Source organism: Danio rerio, chromosome 24 (assembly GCF_052040795.2).
Source record: "Danio rerio strain M-AB ecotype USA chromosome 24, GRCz13ab, whole genome shotgun sequence".
In the NCBI taxonomy this organism is placed as follows: domain Eukaryota; kingdom Metazoa; phylum Chordata; class Actinopteri; order Cypriniformes; family Danionidae; genus Danio; species Danio rerio.
The window spans coordinates 35,221,158-35,242,940 of record NC_141044.1 but is presented as its reverse complement, the minus strand read 5'-3'; the positions used below and the strand labels follow the sequence as shown (position 1 = coordinate 35,242,940).

At 36.4% G+C, this 21,783-nt stretch overlaps 1 protein-coding gene and 1 long non-coding RNA gene across 2 annotated transcripts in view; one reads left to right on the top strand and one right to left on the bottom strand.

Annotated features, from left to right (window-relative positions):
- LOC147838080 (uncharacterized) overlaps window positions 1-21,783 on the bottom strand; it is a 982,747-nt gene that overhangs the window by 127,362 nt on the left and 833,602 nt on the right. The window lies entirely within an intron of this gene.
- Window positions 5-8,390, top strand: c1ql3a (complement C1q like 3a). Its single transcript, XM_087309869.1, has 3 exons — window positions 5-85; window positions 5,272-5,979; window positions 7,483-8,390. The coding sequence occupies exons 2-3, from the start codon at window positions 5,386-5,388 to the stop codon at window positions 7,660-7,662; spliced, it is 774 nt and encodes a 257-aa protein (XP_087165995.1). The 5' UTR covers window positions 5-85; window positions 5,272-5,385; the 3' UTR covers window positions 7,663-8,390.

The window sequence follows — 21,783 nt, the reverse complement described above, 5'->3', positions numbered from 1 at the left end:
GGGGTCGCCACAGCGGAATGAACCGCCAACTTATCCTGCAAATGTTTTATGCAGCGAATGCCCTTCCAGCTGCAACCCATCACTGGTAAACATCCATACACACTCATTCACACACACACACACACACACACACACTATGGACAATTTAGCTTATTCAGTTCACCTATACCGCATGTCTTTGGACTTGTGGGGGAAACCGGAGCACCAAGAGGAAACCCACACCAACATGGGAAGTACATGCAAACTCCACACAGAAATGCCAACTGATCCAGCTGAGGCTCAAATCAGTGAATTTCTTGCTGTGAGGTGAAAGGGATACCCACTGCGCCATTGCAATGCCCCGTACTGCTATTGTTTCATCATCAATTTGTCTGAAATGGCAACAATGTATAATGCCTGATTCCCATGGGGCTTCAGCGCCAACGCTTCATTGAGGGCGTGTCTGAAATCGAGGCTGACGCAATCCTCATAGCAGAGTCAGCCAATGAAATTAGTCCGCAATCAGCTACAGTCTGAGCTAAGGTTTTGCTTAAAGTGATCTGGGGTGTGTTTCCAAACACCATCATTAGCCAACTAAGGTCACAAGTTTCATTTTTTTAAAGATAGCTCGTTGATTTGGCGTTTCCCAAATCCATCGTTTCGACGAACATGCTCAAACTGTGTCGCAAAACCTCTAGAGCTGTAGTTAGAAGCATAGTTCTTGGCTATGTTCTATTCCTCCCCCCTATGCCCTATTCATTTAGAATGTTCCAACATTTAAACTTGGAATAAATAAAAAAACATTAAAGTCATCTTAGTCATCTTTTAGGTGTAATCTGCTTTCAAGGTATTTTTACATTCAGTTTTAATGATTGGTAAATTGCACTTCCATCGTAGTGCACTTTGAAATGCCATTCTGAACGCAGCCGTAGTTCATGACGAAAGCTAGAGATTAACTATTTTGTTAAAAGCTGAATTTACAATACGTCTCCAAAGCTTGTGAAAGAAATATATATAGCATATGTTAATGTTTTTAATTTAGAGTAGGTAATTTAGTAGGAAATGTATCTTTACTTTAGGCATATATGACATGAGCCTGTTGGTTAGAAGATTTACGCAGTGGTTTGAATGTGTCAAATTGTAAAGGTAGACTTAAAACAAAATGTCCTACTTAATAATAATAATAATAACATTAAAAATAAATTAATCATTAAAAATAATAATAATCATTATTATTTATCATTATAAGGTAGGATTTATTTTCTTAATAAATAGCCTATACTGTAAATTACAACCATTAGCCTAACAATTAGTAGAATTTATATATGAGATTAGAGTGTTAGCTAAGTGGTTTTATGTTTTAGAATAGAATATGTAATATTCTCAATAACGTTTGTAAATAAAACATTGGCCCTACATCGTTCTTTTCCCAAACGATGCATTGTACTATGATAGTTCAGTCACAAGTTATGTTGTTGTTTGGGAAGCGCATCCCTGATTGGCTGCATCTTCCATTGGCGCTTAAAAAGTGGAAGTGGTGCAGACGAATCCACAATTCAGTCCGGCAAATTTTTGACGTCACCCATTCAAAGTAAATGGGAAGCATTGATATTGACGCCTCGATTGAATCAGGCGTAATACTGTTTAAAGGTTTGGGATTTGTTTGATTTTTCAATCTTTTTTAAATCATCTTTTACATCGTGCAATTAAAAAAAAAAATCACAGTCATTTCTGTTGAGCACATGAACACAACGGCAAATCAGCGCAGTTTAAGAACATGCTCAACAGCGATCAAATGTTAGCGGGAAATGGACGTTATTAAAAGTCCAGTATCGATTGGTACTGAAATCAAGTATTGCAACAAAACTACTTACAATATTGTTTTTCAAAATTGCACACTTTTTTCTTGCAACTCGACGTCACAAATGTGCAATTCTAAGAAAATGTTCTGAACTGCAAGGTGTTTATGAGTTGTTTCGAGAAGATCAACTATTTCAAAGAATTGCTAGTAGTAAGTTTGCAAGAAAGAAAGTTGCCTTTGTGATTTTTCCACTGTGCAGAAACAGGTTTCGTTGATCTACTCGAGTTTAAAATCTAGCACATTCCAGCACACATTTGCTAATTTGTCAATGTTCAACCATCACAAGTTAAAAATAAGTTCAACTTCCACGAAAGTTCTGAAGCAGAATGGCTGATTCTCAGAGTGTGATCTGACACGGCTGTGGAGGATCATCATCACATCTAAAAACAATCTTCCCATCGGACGCCCCGTCATGGTCTGAACGGCAGATCATGGGGTAAAGGAGCTGACCTTTCAGATGATGATGATGATGGGCTGTGTTCGCAGAAGGTCTATGATGGCCACGTGGGATTCCCTGTCTCTCTCTCTTCGCTAATATTCTGCTCACTTTATTATTACCCCGTCCAGACACCATGTGTGCATCGCTCTGTCCTCCATGTTCACACTCTCAGCAGGCACATCTGTCCAGTTCACGTTCCTCTTTCCTCAAGTGCTCAGCATGAACATCTGTCCACGGCGAAGTCCTGAAGCTCTCCATCCACGTCTGAAAGTTTGCATTGGGAGAGCTGGCGTTTCTAAAAGTTTCCTCGCAAACTGTTGGACATTCATTACAGTCTTCAGACGATCAATCTCTTCCTCGGTTCTTCAGATCCCGACCCGAGCTTGTCCCATCCTTCTGCCAGCGTCGATAGAAAGCGGGACGTTGAAGTTTAAAAATGAGTGCGAACGCCGATGGATCACCACAGCCAACAATTACTCACTGACCTTTCAGATGAATCCTTGAATGTCTTTTTCCCTGCTTTGAGTTACAGACTCGTAGCGATTTTTAGCTTGGCTTGATTACTTTTTTTTGTTTGTTTTGGTTGGTTTTATCACCCTGTTTGGAACGATTTCTGGTGGCGTACTCTCTATGCAGCTCATACGCTGAAGGGCATTACGGCCCTCGCTAACCGAGGTCATTGATTTTTTTTGCTGTGTGATTTATGGGGCCAGGGAAACTCCTCTGGAGAGCAGGTCCCATGCTGGCGTCGTCCGAGAGACGCCGGACTAGGGATAGTGGCCCATTGTGTTGTCTGAAGATAATTGGGTGTCTTCAACACCTTTGCTGAGTCAAAACTCGGAACAATACAATGAATTCAGTGGTGACTAGTTCGACTAGCCAATCGGCGGAGCAACTAACCTGTTGAATTGGTGGGGGGAGCATTGAGTAGTCGATTGGCAGATTGGAGTTAAATGAAGGATTTGTTCCTGCGTGCTGTAGTGGCAGAGCATCACTGGCAGGTCTATAGTATTGGCATACATGTCGCACAGTCGCCTTCAAAGCTCATTCTCAGGGAGACGTGAATAAACATTTCCGATAGCGTCGTTATTTTGTTTTGTTTTTTTACTGTGTGGTGACCTAGAACGTCAGCTTGACTAAGAAGGGATAGTTCACATGCAAAAGTTTGGATTGCACATCTGGACGTTAAAGAAACGTGTTTAGGTTATGGGAAAATAAGTTGTATTTTATTAAAGTTTATTTTTAAAGCGTTAAATAATCCCACAAAGTGATATAGCTTACACTTTCCTAACATTTAGAAATACTTAAATGTTTATAAAATTATAATTTTGCTTGAGTACAACAACCAAAAATGTGTTTAAGTTTTTACTTTTCAATGATTGCTAATTTGATTCCCCATACATTTTGTCATGTTTTAATTATAGTATATGAAACACTTTAATATTATATTTTAAGTAGTTTAGAAGGTATTTAATGTGTATAAAATTACACTTAGGTGATTGCTATTTCGATTCCCCCAAAACTGAATTTTTATTTAATAATATGTTGTGCTACTTTTATTTTGTTATTCTTATTTAGATTTTAAAAGTACAATTAAATACAGTTGAAGTAAAAATTATTGAACACCCTGAATTATTAGCCCCCCTATTTATTTTTTCCTCCAATTTTTGTTTAACGGAGAGATTTCTTCAACACATTTGTAAACATAATAGTTTTAATAACTCAATTCTAATAACTGATTTATTTTATCATTGCCATGAAGACAGTAAATAATATTTGACTAGATATTTCTCAGGACACTTCTATACAGCTTAAAGTGACATTTAAAGGCTTAACTAGGTTAATTAGGTTAAGCAGGTTAGGGTAATTAGGCAAGTGATTGTATAATGATGGTTTGTTCTGTAGACTATCCAAAAAATATATAGCTTAAAGGGGCTAATAATTTTGGCCTTAAAGCCGAAAATAAGCCGAAATCTAGCCGAAATAATACAAGTAAGACTTTTAATAGAAGAAAAAATATTATCAGACATACTGTGAACATTCCCTTGCTAAACATCATTTGGGAAATATTTAAAAAGAAAAAAAATCAAAGGGGGCTAATAACTCTGGTTTTAACTGTATATAAAACTGCTTTGCTGATTTTAAGAAAATTATTAACATTTGAAGTGTAGATTTGTTTTTTTATTATGAGAATGCAATCATAATTTGCTCTGAATTCATTAAAGTGAAAAACCATATTGCAATTGTTTACAGTTTCTATTTTTAAAACTTGGGTTTTAGATTAACTATTAATATTTTGTGTAAAATTGTATATTTCTTTATATTGTATTTTTGGTCAGATTTTACATTTTTACTACCTAAAATGGGCATTTGATATAGTTATGTTAATGGTAATGTTGATTAAATACATCTTTAGGTAGTTTATAATGGATTAAATCAGCTTATGGAGCTGTTTCTACTTTAAAAAGATAGTATCAAGGTGTGTAAACTTTCCTGCTCTATTTCAACTGTGTGCGATAGTTTTGGTTTTAAGTGGCTTTTGTCTCGTCTGTGGTGCGCAGATGTGTCTGTGATTTTTATAAGGCATCGCTGGATCTTTCCCTCCCTCTTTCCTCTGGTGTCCTCACACTCACGCAGAGCGCTCACTTCTCCAAATCTTCATCACATGCGCCTTTATTCTGCTCATCCAGTCTTCTGTGCGCAGAGGAAACACTTGAAAAGCGAGGGGAAAGACACCAGGCTGCTTGCGCGGATCAGTGCGCGTCCGCCAGTGGAGTTTATCTTTGCGCGTCCACATGTGGAGAGACGGAGACTGAGAGATGCTGAAGCGCGGCTGAGAGAGAGCAGACATCAGCACTAAACAACTTCACTGAGAAATAAGAACAAGAAGTGGAGGAAAAAAAGAGAGAGAGAGAGAGAGAAAGGGACTGTTGGGGACCGAGCCAAAAGTTCATTAACAAAACCAATCGGACTTTTTTTTTCTCATCTGTAGGGTCCCTCGCCAACCTTCAAAATTTCGCCCAAAAGCAGACAGGAGGATCGGCCGGTGCTGACGCGACTCGTCGGCAGGAAGCGGCTGATCGCGGCGGGGGTGCTCGGTGTGGTCATGGTCCTGGTGCTGGTCATCCTCATCCCGGTTTTGGTGAGCTCTGCCGGGTCATCCGCTGCTCACTATGAGATGCTCGGCACCTGCAGGATGGTTTGCGATCCGTACGGTACCAAATCACCAACCAGCACGGTCTCAGCAGACCCGGTGCGGGACAGCAACCTTATGCAGTCTTTACCAACTTTTATACAGGGTCCGAAAGGTGAACCAGGACGCCCTGGGAAAGCGGGGCCGAGGGGCCCTCCTGGTGAACCCGGACCACCTGGACCCCCTGGACCTCCCGGAGAGAGAGGGGACCCGGGTCGACCTGGATTACCAGGACAGCCGGGACCAAACCTGGCCACCGGCGCCATCAGCGCGGCCACCTACAGCACCGTGCCCAAAATCGCCTTTTACGCAGGGCTCAAAAAGCAGCACGAGGGCTACGAGCTGCTTAAGTTTGACGACGTGGTCACGAATCTCGGGAATCATTACGACCCTACCACGGGCAAATTCACCTGCTCCATACCGGGAATATACTACTTTACCTACCATGTGCTGATGCGCGGAGGAGACGGAACCAGCATGTGGGCTGATCTGTGTAAGAACCAGCAGGTGAGAACGCGCGCGCGCGCGCACGCAACTAAATACACTGAAAAATATTATTGACCTACTAAACCTGTAAGACTTTCTTTCTTTTATTTCCTTTCCTTTTTCTTTCTAAAATGCTATTTGTTTATTTAAGAAAAATATTCAATTTTGAAAAAAAATATTTTTTGTTTCACCTAACCACATTTAAAAAGTTTGTTTGCAGCCCCAGAAAATCACGTTAAATATTTCCTGAGTTATATTCATCCATGATTTATGCCTTCTTGTAGGCGTTGTTCCTTAATATAAAATACATAGATCAAACCATCATAAGTAGTGAAAATTATTCATAATGGAAACGTCTGTTATTGTTATTAATAATCAATGAAATATGAATAGAATTAAGTGTTTTTTGTAAGATTTATATAATTATAATTAATTAATAAAACTACTACAGTTTAAATATGCCAGTCAAACCTAATCAATAAGAAAGCATTCGACTAATTTTGATGTCTTCTTTGATAAATGATAGTATCTTTCATCCAGATGTTATGGATAAATGCTTATGTTTTTCTAAACATTTAGGTCACTCAGCTTTTACTAAACAAAAAGAAAGAACTGCATTGTCTAATAAAGATAGTTGTCATCGAAAGCCTTAAATTTGAAATTTGCTTTGGGTTTTTGGAGTGATTAAAATGAAGTCTGCACTGGGCGCAGTCTCACAAGGTGAAAATGAATGACTTCACACCTGTATTCACACCTAAATTAAAAACTTAAATATACTGTGTTAATAGATGCAACAGCTTGAGCGAGTCAAAGAAACATTGCATGCCTCATGCAGGAGCAGCATCCAGCATGACAGATTATTAAGAACAGTCATTTAAAGAGTTTTTGCTCACATGACTTGCATTAAATCACACCAGCATAAATGAAAATGAATGGTCACAATTTATATGTTAGTATCTACTGTAGCTAGTAATTATTAATAGTTTGGATTAGTCTTTTTAATACATATCTTGGTTTTTGTTGATTGTAATTAGTTTTTTAATTATTTAAAAGGTGTAGTTGTTTTAGTTGAACTAAATTAAAATGAATATATTTTATATATATGTATATACATAATAACATTTTTCTAAATAAATATATAAAATTTGAAAATCCTGCAACAAAATACTAATGAAAAACTAAAGTTTCTGCAGTGTTGCCATATATTTTAATACCTTGAAGCAATTCTGCAGTTTTCATTGACATCAAAGGTTTGTGAATATATCTTTTATATATATATATATATATATATATATATATATATATATATATATATATATATATATATATATATATATATAGATGTATATATAGATGTATGTGTATGTATGTATATATATATATATATATATATATATATATATATATATATATATATATATATATATATATATATATATATAGATGTATATATATATATATAAATGTATGTGTGTATATATACAGCTGGAACGATGCACTAAATGTAGTTGTCTCGTCCCGCAGGTGCGTGCCAGTGCCATCGCCCAGGACGCAGATCAAAACTACGACTACGCCAGCAACAGTGCCATCCTTCACCTGGAGCCTGGAGATGAAGTCTACATCAAACTAGATGGAGGAAAAGCCCATGGCGGCAACAACAACAAGTACAGCACCTTCTCTGGTTTTATTATATACGCCGATTAGGACATACGCGCCTCCTCCAGACGGGCTCTCTCTCTGCTATTCCCCCTATTCTTTTTTTTTAACGTTTCTTTTGCATATTTTTTTCCTTTGGGCCCGGGGCAAGCAGACAGACCTACTCAAACATCCCTCATCATTAGTCAGTAGATGTGGGTTTGAAGGCAGAACACTTTGCCCTGCAATCCAAAAATCAAGAACCAACCAAAAAAGAAATACAGAAAAAAAGGCCCGGAGAAAGAAGCACTTCATCACTGAGGAAAGCTGGAAAGGAAGCAAGCGAGGAGTCTTTCTATGTCTGTGGCCATCAAAGAAGCCTGAGATGTTTTATAACGTGACATAATCCTGCTATATGTGCAATAATCTTGCTATCTGGTAATGCCTAACATGAAGCATTAGCCCAAAATTGTCATCGTCGAATGTGTAATCTGACCAAAACGATCCTCGTGTGTTACTGAAACACTGCTTATGTTTGTTCGGTACTATTGGTGAAGCTAATTATGAATTATAGACATACAACAATATACCTTGATGGCTTGCAGTGAAAATATATCCCAGAATTGTTAAAGCTTTCAACGGTTTACGTTTAATCTGCAGTGTCAGGGTGCTTTTTTTTTTTTTTTGCTATGTAACATTAGCCGTAGGGGTGTGCGATATCATAATGATTGTTTTCACGATGTGTGAGCTTACATAACATTCATCTTAAAGTTTAAAAAGCCAGTATTATTCATCAGAAAAAAAAAAAATATATATATATATATATATATATATATATATATATATTTTTTTTTTTTTTTTTTTTTTCTACATCTATAAGATGTCTTTATGCATTTTATTCCAGAATGAATCTGTTTTTGAAATAATAATTTTAGCCAACGATTCATTAAGATAGACGCTTGCATCATTCAATGAATCACTCATTCAAGCTTGGATTTGTCGCCACCTACTGGTGGTTTTAGTAGCATATTTAAAGGTGCAGTAGGTGATCTGCCAAAATGCTATGCGTTAGCATAATATTTTTGAAACACAGTCCCTCTCCTGCCACCCAAAGCCACGCCTCCTGAAATCACAAACTCACACCATAAGGATGACAGTAGACAACGCACTGAATCAGGGGTTCTCAACCTTTCTCACATCGGGCCCCATTACTTTGTTTGATCAAATGTTGAAGGCCCCCCTGACAGTTGAAGTCAGAAATATTATATTAACCCCCTATATATATATATATTTCCCAAATTATGTTTAACAGAGCAAGGAAATTTTCACAGTATGTCTGATAATATTTTTTCTTCTGGAGAAAGTCTTGTTTGTTTTATTTCGGCTAGAATAAAAGCAGTTTTGAATTTTTTCAACACAATTTAAGGTCAAAATTATTAGCCCCTTTAAGTTATATTTTATTTCGATAGTTTACAGAACAAACCATCATTATACAATGACTTGCCTAATTACCCTAACCTGACTAGTTAACCTAATTAATCTTGTTAAGCCTTTAAATGTCAATTTAAGCTGAACAGAAATGTCTTGAAAAATATGTAGTTCAATATTATTTGAAATGAATTGTTAAAACTAGTTTAGAAATTTGTTGAGAAAATCTTCTCTCCGTTAAACAGAAATTGTTGGAAAATAAACAGGGGAGCTAATAATTTTGGAGAGCTAATAATTCTGATTTCAAGACCCACAGGTCAACAGGGAGATTGTAAAAGGCTAGCTTCTGCTTTAAACTGGACTGACTGAATATCTACTATTAAAAATCTACTACTCAAAAATATACAGACAAATGTAAAATACAGTAAAACACCCTAAATCTGTTAAAACGCATCCATCTGGTAGCGGTTGAGTTTGCAGGATATTATTGGGAGATCGCTGACAGGAACAGGGAACAGCTCCGCCAGAGCGCGTCTGAAGCTCATGTGCAAGTTTATTTTACATTCATGGCAGAAACACCACTGAGCCTGGCTAGATCCTCCTGTATGAGCGCGCATCCATTATAAAACAATCACAGGACCTTAATTTAGACAACTATGTGGATATATTAAATAGTTTACACAAAAATACTTAAAGAGAGACTTTCACTTTAACTTCATGCATAGTTTGTGAATGAACAGACTTACTTGTAGTAGATGCAGACGCGATAATAAGGCTGTTTTTGTGCTGAGTTTGAAGTAATCAGAGAAAAGGAGAAGACGCATTACTTAGATCATTTCATTTAGCATATTAGCAATGAAATCCAAAAATGATAGTATAATATTGAGAGTTAATCTCGTGAACCACCTGCAGTATTGCCGTGACCCACCGGTTGAGAACCAGTTAGAAAACTATATAGTACTTTATAATACTACAATTACCATCAAAAACTGTATTATATCTAGCACGTTTTCAGTTGTAGCAAGCAAAACTTGACATTATGTGCAATATTTCATGCATGCAAGGATCGCCGGTCTCACACTCTCAATCTTTCACTGGAAGATTTCAGTGGCTGAACAACACTTCTGTGCATATAACCCATTTGTAACACAACACAATCTACATCAGCTCTACGTGACTAAAATAGTTTTAATACATAACAATACCTGTCTAAAAGAAATACTTCAGCCATGGTGTCGTTTTTCCTCCAGCATGCAAAATCAACCCCAATAATCATTTAGGATTTTAAAAAGTTTTGATTCAGCTTTTGTTTTTACCACTGTCACTCTCTCGTGTGCACGTCATGAACGCGGCGGATCTGCGTGAACGGGTCCACAGATGTACAAATCTACATTTGCTGACAGACAGTTTGGGCTACTTATCAGAATAATGGGAATTGTCAATATTTAATTGATGAACATTTTTAGTCTTATGCCTCACCCAGAATATAAGAATACATATTAACACATTTAGATCATTTACTTTAATCAGTAGTATTGAAATGTGAAGAGACTTTTAACCAGCATAACAAAGATGTTTCTGAAGACAGTCACCTACTGCACCTCTCAAACCATGACCTAAACCTAAATGTACGAGCACGAAAACACACTCATCAGAATGTTGAATTATCATCATCTTAATAATTATACGTTAGATATTTTAAATCAACATCACGCACCCCCTAGCTAGGCGGCATCTTTTATTGCACACAGACGTACTAGACCAAGAAGGAATATGTATCTTGTGATATTTAGAGCACTATGCAGAGTATGGGTGTTAATATGTAAATGTGTATCTATCTTCAGAGATTTCCAGAATGTGATTAATAATAATAATAATAATAATATTGCATCTTATTTTTCAGTGTAAATATGGCAACAGAGTGTTTTCTTTAAATACGAAGGAGCGCCGGGTGACCGTTTGTATCTGTGTCACTCTCATCTCCAGGTTGAGATGACAGGGAATGTGTGTGATGAAATAATATCCGCAGATTATTTTTCTGTTCGTGTCCCGCTGCTGTAATTCTCATTCACATCTACAACCCTTCAAACACAGTTTCCATTAAATGGAAGTTTGATGAGATATGTGCAGCATGTGCCTTATTTGGACCAATGAATCTACCAATTAATCAGGGTCTGTATGCATATTAATTATGGCTTTTCTTCTGGTTCACCTGCGGTTGCTGTTTTGACCCTCAGCTTTGCGGTGCGCTTATGGAAACGCAACCCATTTTTTTTGCTTCCTTAATGCGAGGTGTTTCTGAGTGAATCAGGATATTCTGTGAGTGGAAGAATGTAGAGCGGGACTTTATCCGCTGGGAATTGATTGGCGGAGGCTGTGGCCCAGGTTTAAAACCGTATGAATCATTTACAGTTAGACAAAGAACTTGCATTAAACTAAAAACGGAAGACATTGGGGGCTTTTTGAGCATTTGTTTACACAACAACAGCATTTTAGGAGCCTGAAAACAGCTTTTAGGTGCATGTTTTTGACTAGCTGGGTTTTCATCAGCTTGTGTTTATGCACGTTTAACTATTGCATGAGAAACGAGTGGTGGAAACACCACATTTTGAATTAAAATGCCTTAATTCCCTCCCAAAAATCTCTCTTGAGGTGGTTTTGGACTTGGTAAAAGGAGTTAATGCTAGTAAGATGGAAACACATGTGCTAAATACACTCTGATGTCACAAACATTACACCCACAAGGCCAATCAGCTGTCTCTATTATGCTTGCTTTGTTTACAGTTGGTTGCTAGGTTACCAATACTACAGTCAGCCACTCTAACAACTTGATAGAAACGTACCTAATTAGAATTTGGGATTTTTGTTGTTGTTGTTTTTTTTGCTGAAAATTTTGCTTCATGTTGGAATGGAAACCCAGCTTATGTTTTCATTTCAGAGTTAACGACAGAAACCTGAATGTGTGAAAATGGTGTTGACTTGAGCGGATGTGTCATGTGGTCAGTGTATAAGCATGAGCGAGTTTTTGGGAACCAAAATAACAATGATGGACTTTGATACCTTTTATTCACCTGCTACTGGCCTGGCATCCATATTACAGTATTTTAGTCATGGATCCATATAAATGTGGGGTTTTCTTTCACCTGCACACAAAACCTATTAGGAAAAAACATTTCTTTTTTTCAGTATATGGTATAAATGGTATAAAAAGGGGTTTTCACAGCAATGCCATTGAATTATTATTATTTTTTTGTAAAAAGGATCATTAATTTCCCCTAGTAAAGATGGTAGTTTTACATTGGGTAAAGTAAAAAAACAAATAATTACACATACAAAAATATATATCTACACATCAATCAATCAATCAATCAATCAATAAATCAACCAATCAGTAGAATGAGAGGTATTTGTTGCTTGTGCAAATGTTTGGTTTTGTTCCAGAAACTGGCCACTTTATTAGGTACACCTTACTAGTGCTGGGTTGGACCTTTAGAACATGGCTTAGATTCAACAAGCTACTGGAAATATTGCTCAGAGATTTTGCTCCATATTGACATGATAGCATCACACAGTTGCTGCAGGTTTGTCTGCTGCACATCTATGATGCGAATCCCTCATTCCACCACATCCCAAAGGTGCTCTATTGGATTGAGATCTGGTGACTGTGGATGCCATTTGAGTACAGCGAACTCATCGTCATGTTCAAGAAATCAGTCTGAGATGGTTTACGCTTTATGACATGGTACGTTATCCTACTGCAAGTAGCCATCAGAGGATGGGTACACTGTGGTTATAAAGTTATGGATAAGGTGAGCAAACAATACTCAGGAAGGATGTGGCGTTGACACAATGCTCAATTGGTACTAATGGGCCCAAAGTGTGCCAAGAAAATATCCCCCACACCATTACACCATCACCACCAGCCTGAACCGTTGATATAAGGCAGGATCCATGCTTTCATCATGTTGACGCCAAACTCTGACCCTACCATTTGAATGTCATTTACGTAACATTGCCAGGTAACATTTTTCCAATCTTTTATTGTCCAATTTTGGTAAGCATGTGTGAATTGTAGCCTCAGTTTCCTGTTCTTAGCTGACAGGAGTGGCACCTGGTTTGGTCTTCTGCTGCTGTAGCCCATCCGCCTTGAGGTTGAATCTGCTGTGCATTCAGAGATGCTCTTCTGCTGACCCCCATTGTAACGAGTGCTTATTTGAGTTACTGTTGCCTTTCTATCAGCTGGAACCAGTCTGGCCATTTTCCTCTGACCTCTGGCATCAACAAGGCATTTGCGCACAGAACTGCTGCTCACTAGTGGTTATGCCTGTAAATCCCAGCAGATCAGCAGTTTCTCAAATACTCAGACCAGCATCAACAACCATGCCACGTCCAAAGTCACTTTAATCACCTTTCATCCTCATTCTGATGCCCAGTTTGAACTTCAGCTGATCGTCCTGACCATGTCTTCATGCATAAATGCGTTGAGTTGCTGCCATGTGATTGGCTGATTAAAAATTTGCGTTAACGAGCAGCTGGACAGATGTACCTAATAAAATGGCCAGTAAGTGTACAAAAAGATCCTAAAGAAAAAAAAATGTTTCACTGCAATGTCATAAAGAACCTTGTTTGGTTCCTCAAAGAGCTTTTGATGAATAGCTCTTAAAAGACCTAAGAAGATTTGAAGCATCTAAACTATTTCCCATAATAATTGACCCAAAATGTTTCATGAATTTCAAAAATTGTTCATAAAACCATTAATGTCTATGAACCATTACTTTTAAGAGTACATTAATAAAAATATTGTTTACTGAAAATTTATTCGGGGAACCAAAACAACAATGTTTTAATACCATTGCTTCAGAAGCCCCTTTTAAAGGGATATAGTTCACCCCAAAATGAAAATTTTAAACTTGTTCTAAAAGAAGATATTTTGAAGAATGTTGGAAACCTGTAACCATTGACTTCTATAGTATATATTTTTACTAATTCATTCATCCATTCATTCATTTTCCTTCACCTTAGTCCCTTTATTCATCAGGAGTCACCACAGTGGAATGAACTATCAACTAATCCACACAGTTTTACACAGCGGAAGTTCTAGTCCCTTCTAGTTGCAACCCAGTACTGGGAAACACCCATACACACTCATACATTACGGCCAGTTTAGTTTATTCAATTCACTTATAGCGCATGTCTTTAGATTATGGGGGAAACCAGAGCACCCAGAGGAAACCCACACCAACATAGGGAGAACACGCAAACTCCACACAGAAATTCTAACTGACCCATCGTGACTTAAATCAGAGACCTTTTTGCTGTGAGGCGACAGTGCTAACCACTGAGCCACCGTGTCGCCTCTTATTTTTTCTACTTTTGATGTCTATTGTTATTTTTTTTGTCTCTAACAATAGGTTTATATGTTTATCCAGGGTCAAAAAAGTCATCAGCTCATTTTTTTTTTAATATTGGTGTGTTCAAGAACCCGGTCTCTCTCTCTGAGACTATGTCTGTTTTAATTGGTCTACTCTGCTCTGATAGGCCAACTGCATACAGTGCATCAAAAACCAAACGTGAGCCGTCATCATTTCTGAATTTCAGCATTTTTCTTTTTAAATGTCAACAAACCAAAGCAAACCTTTTCCAGGCCTGTGTTACAACTAAAGTGTTTAAGAGTCAAAGCAGACACTGTTTTGCCGGCAGCCAATGAAGACAAAGTATCAGTCTGCAGGAGAGACCCAATCACATTTCATGCAGCATGGGATGAAATTTCCAAAAGAAAGAAAGGTCTGTCTGAATATAACTCTTTGGATTTGGATAGAAGCGGGTGGGCTGACAATATCTCGTCTCTCCTGACATCCTTTGACAACAGTGTGCCTGTACTTGATCTGAAAGTGGACAAAATGTTCTAGTGTGTTCACGTTCTCTCAGTCCCTGCCTTGAGAAAGCTGAAAAAACTAAAATAAAAAAATAAAAATAATGATAATATACATACGCACGCACGCACGCACGCACGCACGCACGCACACACACACACACACACACACACACACACACACGAGTGCAAATTCAGAGAAAGCTTTCAGCCTTTGCTTTCAGATTTTGGAGAAATGTTCAGTATTGAAACCATGGTTAGGCGATGACATTCTGTTCATAAATCAATGTTTTCAAAAGTTTGGTAAAGAGATTTTGTTTTGCAGCATAGCTAGTAAGCCAGCAGATTCTATTGATTCTTATTTTGGCATGAATATCTTCAGTGGCAGATTTATTTTTTATTGAAACATTTCTGTGCTGAACTTAGTACTTATTTATTGTCAAGACAATCAAGGTCATTTTTGAAGGTCTTGGTAGTTTGTTATTTGCTCAATAGTGTGGAGATGAAAACTTCCTGCTTTATATGCAATCAATTGATTAAATTGGTTTGTTCGTTTTATTATTAGGTGTAAAACTGCACCAAAATAAATATGAAAAGCCCAGATATATTTTTTTATTGGATTTTTTTACACTTGATATAATTAAGCAATCACAAGATACAAGATTTGACAACTATAAAATATTTTATACTAATGTTCAAAAAAGCAATAAGTTAATGTGGACTAACTGACATTTTAGACCATTTTAAACTTTTCAACTAAAAAGATTTTTTTTTTATCTACTGGTGGTTTTGATTTGATGTCAGAACTGTGAAAGCCAGAATTCCAAGAAAGAAAGTCAGAATGGTGAATTGTCAATTGTCAAAAGTCAAAATTCTAAAAAAATATAAACAGGCAAATTTTTGAGAAAAATGGTTAGACATGCAAAATGTAAATTAAGAATTCCAAGAAAAATGTCAAAATTATCAAATGTAAAGCCGGGATTCCAAGAAAAAGTCAGAATGGCAAAATGTAAAGTCCAAATTTCAAGAAAAAAAGTCATAATTCCAAGATAAAAGACAGAACTGCAAGAAAAAAAAGTCAGAATTGTGAAATTTAAAGCCAGAATTCCAAGAATAAAAGTTAAAATTATAAAAAAGTAAAGTCAGAATTCCATGATAAAAAGTCAGAATTCCAAGATAAGACAGAATTCCAAGATAAGACAGAATTCCAAGATAAGAAAAGCCAGAATTGCAAAAAAAAAAAAAAAAAACAGAATTGCAAAATGTAGTCATAATCCCAAAAAAGCCAGAATTACAAGATAAAAGCCAAAAAAGTTACAATTGTAAAATGTAAAGTTAGAATTCCAAGAAAAAAAAATCTGAATTCCAAGGGGAATTCCAGAAAGGCCAGAATTACAAGATAAAAATACTAAAATCCAAGGGAAAAAGCCAAGAATTGACAAATTTAGTCATAATTACAATAAAAAGTCATAATTCCAATTAAAAGAAGCCAAGAATTGTGAAATGTAGTCAGAATTCCAAGAGAAAAAGCCAGAATTCCAAAAGAGTTCCAAGATAAAACAGAATTATGAGAAAAAAGCCAGAATTCCAAGAAAAAAGTTAGAATGGCAAATGTAAAGTCAGAATTCTAAGAAATATAGTCAGAATTCCAAGAAAGAGTGTGAATTCCAAAAATAGTGAAATTTCAAGTCAGAATTCCATTTGGGGGGGAAAGCCAGAATTGGGATATGTAAAGTCAAAATCCAAAAAAAAAAAAAAGTTTGCATTTTAAATATATATATATATATATATATATATATATATATATATATATATATATATATATATATATATATATATATATATATATATATATATATATATATATATATATATATATATGCTTTCTGAAACATTTCAGACTTTTTTTTTTTAATATTCACAAACAGCTGTGCATATATGCACTGTAAGCTAATTTTAGAAAAATCCTAACAGGGGCACTTTAAGTGTGTAAAGTTTCACAGCAGGACTGAGTGTATCTTATGAATGTCTGAAGCATCAAGTCCAGAGCTTATAAATGCTTCCTGTATGCTAGTAAATGTTTTTACCTTCTATCAAACTCAAATGGAAGATGTTTGTTTCTGCGCGTTCAGGTTGTTTATAGGGTCAGTCCTGGTTCTCAGATAAAGAAGTAGACGGTGGACTCTGGTGAAGGTCAGACAGAAGACTCCATCACACACTCCAGATGGAGGTCTGGCCTGTGAATGAATGAATGAAAATGAATCACTCCAGATGAATAGACTCTTTTAGTAATGGCAAACAGATACTGGATGCTTCACAGTAATAGAGATGGATGGAGAGTTATGGTTGCACTTTCAAAGTTGATATAAAACAATTGCATGCATTAAGCTTTTATTTCACAGGAAATGTGGTGTGTGTTTGATCGGCCAATCAGAAAGAGGGTCAAACAGGAGTCAACCCTCTGTGTAAAACAGTCACGAACTGTAAAAAGCACTGATATAAAGACAGCCTTCATAAAGAGCTCACACTCGTTCTGCCTCTGCTTATTTTAATATTTTATTCCCCCTTTTTATACAATAAAGAAGAAATTAACCCTGACTTTCTGTACTTGATTTATTTCATTGATTGAAAGCATAAGGCAATCAAGTTTTGTCCTGTATCAATTCAAATAAATACACTGCCAGATTTACTGCTAGATTAATCCTAAATTTGTAACGGTCACAGAGAGATCGCCTCTCACGTCATTTAGATTACATGTATGAAAGCATTTAGGCTTTCCTGTAAAATATAATGATGACAGAAGAGGTTATGGTGGGTTTTTCAGGATGTAGTGGGTTTCATTAAAGGTGTTTTCTGTCAGTTCTGCATTAATGCATTCAGTGTAAGCTGCACTATTATTCATTAAAAGATCAGGATCTCAACACCCACGCAACATAAATTATAAATGATGGTGATTTGCATATGTTTATTAATGCTTGGAATCGCTGCATTTAAATCTGAAAATGCAAAAATCAAGAAAAAGATTCTTAACAGTCTTTAGAGTTAGTTATGAACTTCCAAACAGTCAAATAACACAGAAGTATTGGGATAAGTTTATAGTTTAGATATAATCACTGATGTTTGTGGTAAAGATTAAAACCTCCATCATATGAATTTAACAACGCACAAAAATGAAAGTTTTTCCCAGAGATGGGTTGCGGCTGAAAGGGCATCCGCTGTGTAAAAACTTGCTGGATAAGTTGGCGGTTCGTTCCGCTGTGGCGACCCCGGATTAATAAAGGGACTAAGCCGACAAGAAAATGAATGAATGAAAATGAAAGTTGTAGGCAGCAGTGTTATTATTTAACCAATAGGTGGCGAAAACCAGCCATCAAAATTATGCCACTGAATAAATCTTAAAAATGACACATCTAGCAATGAAACATGAAGTGTGATGAGTGAATAACTGATTCAGTTATTAAGAATGAAATTAAAAATAAATATGGGTTGTACAAATGATAATGTTAGATTTCTACATTTAGTGTGATCAGCAACAATAGTAAGAATGAATTTATATATATATAAAGCACCCAAATTCCCCCACAAATGTTATTCAATTCTGTAATGAAAGAAAAAATGTTACATTGTAAAAATTTACTAATTTTCATAATGTGGAAAGTAATAATTATTATAATTCTTAATAACTGTGCAAAAACAATAAAGCCTGTTTTAGGCACCATAATTTTTGACTTGCTTTCTTGATATTTGCATTAAAGATTACCACAACTTTTTTCCAGAAAACATTACATTTATTTGGATTATATTTTTTTTCTATACTCAATTTTTGCTATAATTATGTAAATGCATACATGATTTTTACCAAAAAATAAATAAATAAATAAAATATAAATCATTTTATTTTTGTTTTTACTAACAAATAAAGCATACTGAAAATGTACTTAACTGGCCAAACATCACATATGAAAAAAAATAATACTAGTCATTTTAGTAACTGTCAATGAGCTTACTGTATTCTGCTGAAGTGCGCTTGTTTCTGCGATTGTTTTAAAACTTCCAATGCAGTCGCCTATGGGAGAAACGTCTAGGAATAATAAATGCCAGAAAACTGTCAAACTACTTACTCAACAAACAACTCTTTGCATGACTAAACAGACAAAGTAGAATAATATAATAGAATATCAGTTTGCAACATAAAGCAGCAGAACGAGCTGTTTTAAAAGTCTAAAAATCAATGGAAGTGAACGAGATCAGAAGTCTCGAGCCAAAAAGATAAAAATGGCTGCACCCGCTCATACACCAAGAATAAGGTGAATAGTGTTTTTGAAACAAACCAAAGTAGGTCACTTTATTTTGATGGTCCGTTTGTTGAATTTAAGTTACATTGCAACTATTCTCAATAGATTATAAGTAAACTGTTAGTGTAAGTTGAAATGTACTTGCAAAGTTTTTAATTGTTAGTTAAAGGTCTGTATCAACAGATATTAATCAGACAGTCTACTAATACTCAAATGGACCATCAAAATAAAACCCTAAAGTACATTCATTAATTTGCTGTGATAATTGGAAATACAACAACTCCATATTCTACAACTAGAGTATATTATATACAGTACACCACAGAGGTGCACATTCTTGTCTGTTTAAGAACAATTTTTAGCCTTTTTTTTATCCACTTCAAATGTTGACGATGAACTACAAAGAATTCTCTCTACTTTACTATGAACATTTATTTTAATCTTAAATATTATTTAGTCAGCTCAACCAGTGGATTACACCATATTTCTCTAATCCTCCTCCAATATTTACAGATGTGAAAAGTGATCTTCATCTCAAGAGGACATGAGGTATGATGTTTTGCCCAAAAACAGACTGAGGACCAGGAGCAACGTCGTTATATCGCTTCCTCTCCATCTGACTAAATAAAATCTTTTCTTCTGCCCTGAATGAGCATCATTCATCAGCAGAAACCCCGTTCACAGAACCACCTGTTCAGAGGAGGGGACCTGACAGAAACATCACTCACCATCAGTCACCTTTCACCCAGAGTACTGTCCTGAGGACCAGACGACCACAACAGACCGTCATCTGATCAGACATGCAGAACATGTCAAGAATATTGAAGCTGAATCTGACTGACTGACTGTCTCTCCGTCTGAAAAGATTAAGCATCCGCTGGTTTAATAAGTACTCAGTTGTTGGGCTGATTAAGCGGGTACTCCGAGAAGCACTGTAATTGGCTGAAGGTAAGTGGGGGCGTGGTCAATATTTTTTTTTAGGTTTTAACTTATACAACTTGTTTATATTAATTTATACATTTTTTTTACATATTTTTGCTGAGAGTTGGTATGACTTGTCCCAGCAGGCACATAACGTCATAAGATGTTTGTTTAGGTCGTGGCATCAAGTGACCAAAATTCAATGTGTAGTCATTGTCTAAGGACAATAATTTTGCTGTCCTATAACAACATCAAATGACGTTGATATTTGGTTGATTTTAGGTTGTGTTGGAAAGTGACCCAAATTCATAGTTGAGCCAACATCTTAAAAAAAAAAACGTCTTACTGATGTCAAATACTGACATTTATTCATATGGCAACCAAAATCCAACATCTGATAGACGTCATAGTGGTAACGTCCACACAACGCCAAGCTGTAACATCATTAGATGTTGATATTTTGTTGATTTAAGGTTGGACATTGGTGTTGGTCTGACACTGGGTTCTGACATTAACCTGATTTTCATTCATTTATTAATTTGTTCATTTTCAACCACATTTCCGGGGTCGGGTCGCGGGGGCAGAAGTCTTAGAAGAGAACCCCAGACTTCCCTCTCCCCAGGGGATCACGAGGCGTTCCCAGGCCAGCCGAGAGACATAGTCCCTCCAGCATGTCCTGGGTCTTCCCCGATGTCTCCTCCCAATGGGACATGCCTGGAACACCTCTCTGTACTGTAGGTAGGCGTCCAGGAGGCATCCGAAACAGATGCCCGAGCCACCTTAGCTGACTTCTCTCGATGTGGAGGAGCAGCGGCTCTACTGGGTGACAGAGATTTTCATTTCCAAACAAAATGCAACATTCCCACAACATTGGGGTACAACATCAATCTGACGCCATGTTGATGTCCTGTGCCTGCTGGGGTAGAATGACTTATCACTGTACATTTGTAAAATATATACCAAAAAAAAAAAATATATATATATATATATATATATATATATATATATATATATGTGTGTGTGTATGTATGTATATATTTTTTGATTACTCAAATATATACAAATTGTATTGTTAAGTAGAAATTTATTTGAATTCATTTTTTTCTGTATGGGTTTAGAATCAAAATCTGACTAAAATGTATAATTAAGAAACCAAAAAAAAAGATGGATTATAACAATTTTAATTGTTGAGTTTTTAAATTTTATATTATTTTTTTAAAAGTAAGCCTCACGATGAGGCAGTGGGTAGTATTATCGCCTCACAGCAAAAAGGTCGCTGGATCGAGCCCCGGCTGGGTCAGTTGGTATTTTCTGTGTGGAGTTCGTATGTTCTCCCCGTGTTCGCGTGGGTTTTTCTCTGAGTGCTCTGGTTTCCCTCACAGTCCAAACACAAGCACCATTGGTGAATTGAATAAGCGGCTGTATGTGTGTGAAAGAGTATGTATGGGTGTTGGGTTGCGGATGGAAGGGCATCCGCTGTGTAAAACATAAGCTGGATAAGTTGGCGGTTCATTCCGCTGTGGCGACCTATGATTAATAAAGGGACTAAGCCGAAAAGAAAAAAACGAATGGATAAATGAATGAATGATTTTTTAAAGGATTGTGGGGGTGTGGACAATTGTTCAGAATGACTAGTTACAGTTTATTAAAAAATAAAATCTCTGTTTTCACAAG

Bases quoted from the DNA above. Each gene is read 5' to 3' on its own strand.
- c1ql3a (XM_087309869.1), top strand. From the start codon at position 5,386: ATGGTCCTGGTGCTGGTCATCCTCATCCCGGTTTTGGTGAGCTCTGCC. The intron at 5,980-7,482 runs GTGAGAACGCGC...CTCGTCCCGCAG, and splicing joins ATCTGTGTAAGAACCAGCAG to GTGCGTGCCAGTGCCATCGC.